This window comes from Arachis ipaensis, chromosome B6 (assembly GCF_059453495.1).
Source record: "Arachis ipaensis isolate K30076 ecotype BB chromosome B6, ASM5945349v1, whole genome shotgun sequence".
Lineage (NCBI taxonomy): Eukaryota > Viridiplantae > Streptophyta > Magnoliopsida > Fabales > Fabaceae > Arachis > Arachis ipaensis.
In genome coordinates this window covers 148112888-148119564 of record NC_142441.1, presented here as the reverse complement: position 1 = coordinate 148119564, position 6677 = coordinate 148112888, and the positions used below count along the sequence as shown (strand labels likewise).

The following is a 6677-nucleotide window of genomic DNA, read 5'->3' as shown; positions in this document are numbered from 1 at the left end:
AAAGATAGTTAAAATTTTTTATTTAGTATTTATTAATTTTAGTAATAATTAATAAATATTAAATAATTAAGATAAGTTTTGATTTTTTTTTGTCTATATATATATATATATATCAATAAAATAGGAGTTGACTTGTAAAAAAATAAGTAACTCTATAGTATCCGTAGCCTTCCTAAGTAGACCAAGTATACAAGTATTAGTTCAATGCCTAGTTGATACTAATATGATAATCACATACTTAAGAAAGGAGTCTTAAGTTTTATTATATGTTAGTTAAGTAGATGCTACTTGCATTACACTACATTAGTAAGTCAATATTTAGTGTTATTATAATCCTAGGTAGCTAATCATGTATGACGCTTGGGTGGACCTTGATTTTTACATTCCAAAAATAGAAAAGAGTGATGCTATTATTTTAATGTTATAAAGTAAGTGTTTATTGTTTGTTACCAACAGAGACAGAACTACAGGTAAATGTTAATGTTGCAGGTGTAAGAAGTGCATGAAATTAGTTTCATATCAAAAAAAATATAGAAGAGTGAGAAGTTTATAAGATGAGAGACCCATTAATTTAATACTTTAAGATTTTAAATTGGATGTGATGTCTCGCTTAATTCCTCCCCAAAATCTCTTCGGTGGTCGAGAGCTCCCCACTATTACAAAATTATAAATCGTTTGAAGCTTTGAAGGTAATTGACAATTTATCTAGTATAAAGATCAAACTCAATTACAAATTTTTAACTATAAAGACTTAATTAAAAATTTAATACAATTATAAAAAATAATAAGTTAAACAGTACTTTATGTATAAATATGCAAATTATCGAGATAATAAGATGGATTGGAGGGTTTGATTAAAAAAATATATATATATATATTATAATATGAAAAAGAAATATACATATATATAGACTATTATACATTTTCTTAACTTTTATGTATAATTTAACAAAAGTACGTACCTTAGATAATACCTAGAACCCTCACTCTGTTCCTTAGCTACCTCTATTTAAAGCCACCAAAATCCAATAGCACCGTCACCACAAATATAAGAGCTTAATCTAATTAAGTAACCACTTGTTAATTTTGTTCATTCTCCCTTGCTCTATGGCTTTCCAACACAATAACCAACAAATGATGATATCCAATTATAAAGTTGGTATAATTGGGGCAGGTATTAGTGGAATTGCAGCTGCAAAGCAGTTATGTCACTATAACCCAATTGTTTTTGAATCCACCGATTCAATTGGTGGTGTTTGGAAACATTGCTCATTCAATTCCACTAAGCTTCAAACCCCAAGATGTGATTTTGAATTCTCTGATTTCCCTTGGCCTCACAGGGACAATTCATCATTCCCTTCTTACATTGAGGTCTTGGAATACTTGCAAAACTATGCAACACATTTTGATGTGTTCAAGTTTGTTAAGTTCAATTCAAAGGTGGTCGAAATTCGCCATCTTAATAATCATCATCATCATCATAACGCCCAACATGAATATGGAACGCTATTGAGTGGTCGTCCTGTTTGGGAAGTTGCCGTGGAAAACAATCAAACTAAAATTGTTGAGGTTCTTTTAATTTCCTTATATGAATTTAATTATTTTCAACATATATTATTATTAAAAGACACATTTTCATAGCCAAATAATGAATTTCTTTTAAGTTTTAATATATTTAATAAAATATTTTTTATAATAATTTTAAAAAGTGTCTATGAACATGCTTAATAAGATCCTTATTATTATTGTAGTTCAACCCTCTTTCTTTTGTTGATCTTATGAGCATTAATTATTATTAGTAATAGGTCAACTTTCAAATGTATGAATTAGTTATAGTGTCATGACTAGTATGCATGCATGTTCAACCCCGGCCCCACACATATTAATTGTTTTACTTATATATTTGACATTAAGAAGAACAAAAACAATTTTCTTTCATATTATTATAACTATAACTAAAATGTATTAATTAAGTAGCTATTATTATTATTATTAACCATATCTAATTTTAGTGATACAACCAGTGATTTAATGACCACCAATTAAATTAAATTTTGATAAATATGATTATTTCTCACTTGATACTAAAGATTTGTCATAATAATAATTATTGGCATGAATGTTGAAAATTAAATAATTTTTTAGAAATAATAATAATATATGTATTTTTTGCAATATTGGCTTATATATTTACATATAAAATTTTGTGGTAAATGTTTGGACTTTGGAGTACAGTGGTATGGGTTTGAATTATTGGTGGTATGCATTGGAAAATATGGAGACATACCAATAATACCAGTGTACCCAAAAAACAAAGGTCCAGAAAATTTCAGTGGCAAGGTTCTTCACACAATGGAATATTCTAAGCTTGACAAAGAAAGTGCTAAAGAACTGTTAAAGGGAAAGAAGGTTGCTGTTGTTGGTTATAAGAAATCGGCTATTGATTTGGCTATGGAGTGTGCTCAAGCAAATTCAGGTTTAATTTAATTTCTTCTTCTTAATTAATTATCATGTTTTTATCATCATAAGATTAGTTGAATAATAATAAGTGGGAGTCAAAAACCGTACCACTGCGATTTGTCAAATAAAAATAAATGAGTTTTATTTATTTTGATAAGGATACCACCTCTTTCACTGTATTTGAATAATTCGTCTACTCATAAATTTTATTATATTTTAAAAATTTTTAAATTATTTGTAAAAGAAAAATTATTATATTTTAATTTTATTTATTAAATTTGAAGAATAAATAAAAATATTGATAATATGAAAAAATTATATATAGAATGAATATTTTTTTTCTAAAAAATATTTTCAAATAATAATGAAAATTTAGCTAAAATACGTCCTTCAAATATATTAGTAAACTTTTTTAATTAATACATAACAAAAACAATTTTAGCTAGTTGAGATTGAAAAACAGAGAGAATAGTCAAACTAATGAATGAAGAGTCGCAATGATGATCATATGACATGAGATGACTTGTTGACCTTCAATCTGAAGTTTCGTACGTCATGCCATTTTTGGTCAACGCCTGAGTGTAATATACTAATAATTAATATACATAAATATAGGTGGTTTAATTATTGTGTGGTCGTATAATTTTACTAAATTTTTAATTAAATTTTTACTGTGATAAAAATGTTAGAATTAATAGAATATTCTGTTAAACTATATAAAATATTCAGTCAAGTGTTAGATATATTTGTTTTGTTTAACGAAATATTCCGCTAATTCCAATATTTTTATCACGATAAGAACTTAATTACAAAATCTGATATGGTATAGAGACCTAATTAAAAAAATATATATAAGAACTTAATTAAAAATTCAATAAAATTACCTAGATTGACAGAATAATTAAACCAACATAAAAAATTTTAAAAAATTAGTTAGAGAGATATAATAAGTTCAATAAAAAAAATAGTTCTTGTAAACATAAATTTAAAGATAAATTACAAGCACCTCTCATAATGAATTTAAACAACATTATTGTACACGTATATGTTAATTTATGAAATCTTTTTTTTTTTAATTAAACGATAATACACTTCATAATATGTTATGTTTTACAAGATATAGTATTCATTTTTTTATATATATATATTTTGCACTATATATGTATGACTAATATTTTTCCCAAAGATATAACATTAAAAAATATTAATGTGAATATAATAAAAAAAATAACATGTACACATACCAATATTTACTATTTTAGTCTCCCTAAGTAAATTTATTAGCATAGTTATGTTAATCTGTGTTTTTAATTTGTTGAATTAAAGGAAGTGGAGGGCAACCTTGCACAATGGTGATAAGGACTTTACATTGGACAGTTCCATCATACTGGATTTGGGGATTACCATTCTTCTTGTTTTATTCAACAAGATCCTCTCAGTTCCTCCATGAAAGACCAAACCAAACATTGTTAAGGGCTCTGCTATGCCTTCTTTCATCTCCAATGGTAAACCTCAACTTTAATTATAAGCTACAAATACTCCACATTGACTTCTATTCAATTATTTTTTAATAAAAAAATTTTTTTTTTTCACACATTTAAAAATATTTAAATATGATTATGTATTATCATGTCAAACTTTAATAGATTCTTGACTGATATTCTTAAAATATAATTAAAAAATAATATTTATTGTTAATTATTATTAGTATAAAAATTTATTCAAAATTTGTCATATAATTAATAAAATATTACTATAATGTATGTTTTTTTTATGACTATTACTATAATGTATGTAAGAAATTCTTTATAATTTTTATATATATTTTGTTCTTATATATAATAAAAATTTAAAATTAGTGTATTCATATGTTTCATACCGTATTCCATTTCTGAGTTTATTTATCTTAAATTACATGTCTTCATACTTCATAAATTAAATATAATGATAAAAAAATATTGTTCTTTTTCCAAAATTTTGAAAAATAAAAATAAAATAAAGTAATATATTATTAAAAAAATTAATGAGGTTAATTAATTCGCATTACACACAATATTTTTCCATTTATACTTGACAATTATATTACAAAAAAAAAAATTATGTTATTAAAAAAGTTTCATTTAACTTAAAATTGCTCTGGCTCTAAACTGAAACAGAGAAAAGCAATTTCCAAGTTCATAGAATCATACTTGGTTTGGAAGCTTCCATTGGAAAAGTATGGTCTGAAACCAGAGCACCAATTTGTGGAGGACTATGCTTCTTGCCAAATGGCTATCTTACCTGATAATTTCTTCTCAGAGGCAGAGAAGGGGATGATACAATTCAAGAAGGTTTCTTCTTCCAAATGGTGGTTTTGGAAAAATGGAATTGAGTTTGAAGACAAGACCAAGTTGGAGGCTGATGTTGTTGTTCTTGCCACTGGTTTTGATGGCAAGAAAAAGCTTCAATCTCTCTTGCCTCAGCCATTTAGAAGCTTGGTTGTGGACCAATCTGGGATCATGCCCTTGTATAGGTCAGTATTCACCATTAACCAAACCAATAACTATAATCAAATTTTAACAAAATAGTCATGTTTGTTAGGTTAAATTACACAGTTGGTCTCTACACTTTCAGTGAAATTGCAAATTGGTCCCTACATTTTAAAATTTTATAATTGGATCTCTAAAGAGAATTAAAATTTGTAATTTAGTCATGTCATTCAAAAAGTGTTTGATTTAACAAAATATTCTCAGCGTATTCTCTATTTTAACAGAATATTCTCAGTATATTCTAAGAATATTCTGTTAAATCAACACTTTTTGACCGACGGGGACTAAATTATAAATTTTAATTCTCTTTAGAGACCTAATTACAAACTTTTAAAGTGTAGAGACCAATTTGTAATTTCACTGAAAGTATAAAGACTAACTATGTAATTTAACTTGTTTGTTATTTATATTTGAAAACTAAGATACTAATGATTGAACATATGTAACAGGGGAACAATTCATCCACTAATCCCAAACATGGCATTTGTGGGTTACATTGAAAGCATTTCAAACCTACAAACAGCTGAATTAAGGTGCAAATGGCTAGCTAGACTTGCTGATGAACAATTCAAGCTTCCAAGTGTGACAAAAATGATTGAACAAACAACACAAGAGATTCAAATCATGAAAAGGACCACAAGGTTTTACAAGAGGCTCTGCATTTCAACATTCAGCATTAACCATAATGATGTCATTTGCCAAGAAATGGGCTTCAATCCTTGGAGGAAGACCAATTTGTTCTCTGAAGCTTTTAGCCCTTATACCAGCCAAGACTACTATTTTTGAAAACAAAGAAATTCAAGATAAATAATAATGCCCAATCATATAGAGATACAATAAAATAAGATCTTTTATTATTCACTTGTAATTTGGTGCATTTTTGGCACTTTAATATAATTTTAGTGTGTCATTGTTGGAGGCTCTTTTAATTGGAAAAACTTAATAAAAGATGATTATCTAAAATATCAATTGCTAACATTTAGGAGTGTTTATCTTTTTCTTTTCCTATTTTAATTTTTCCTTTTTTTTTTTTAACTGGTGACTCTTTATTATACAATTTTTTGCTCTTATTCTTAACATTTGTACGTGAGAGTTCATCATACTTGATATTGTCAAATGAAAATTAAAAATAATCCGAAGAACTGAGAGGATTCATTTTTCTAAGATTCAATTCGATAGTTATGATTAGGAATAAGTATTGTTTTGGTCTCTAACGTTGATGGTCAGAATCGAAACCATTCCTGATGTAATTTTTGACTTAAAATCGTCCTTAATGTTGCATTTCATTTTAAAATCGTCATTTCTAATAAAATTTTTTAATTTATTTCTAAACTACCCATACTTTAATAAAAAATTATAAAATTTAAAAAAAATAAAAAAAAAAACGTGTTTGGAAGGGGGGGAGGGGAAGGAGGGAAGGGGGAGGGGGGAAGGGAAGGGGGGACGGCACCGGCGGCGAAGCTTGGAGCCGCCGTCGCCGTTAGGAAACCCAGCGCACAGTGGGAGGAGCGATGGAGCAAGGGGAAGGGGAAAGGGCTTCGCACGAGGAGACGCTGAGAGGAGACGCGAGGAGGAGAAGAGGGTAGAGGGTCGCGGGGGTGGTTGGCTGGGTTAGGGTTCGGACAGGGGGTGGTGACGGGTTGGGACGCCGGTAAGGACGCAGTGGCGAAGGTTGGGTGGCAACGCGTC

The 6677-nt window shown here is 28.1% G+C and overlaps 1 protein-coding gene across 1 annotated transcript; it reads left to right on the top strand.

Moving 5' to 3' along the window:
* Positions 1-1010: 1010 nt before the first annotated feature.
* On the top strand, positions 1011-5897 carry LOC107648538 (putative flavin-containing monooxygenase 1). The gene is made up of 5 exons (XM_021105847.2): positions 1011-1569; positions 2236-2476; positions 3787-3965; positions 4617-4972; positions 5438-5897. The coding sequence occupies exons 1-5, from the start codon at positions 1108-1110 to the stop codon at positions 5772-5774; spliced, it is 1575 nt and encodes a 524-aa protein (XP_020961506.1). The 5' UTR covers positions 1011-1107; the 3' UTR covers positions 5775-5897.
* The last annotated feature ends 780 nt before the right edge of the window (positions 5898-6677 follow it).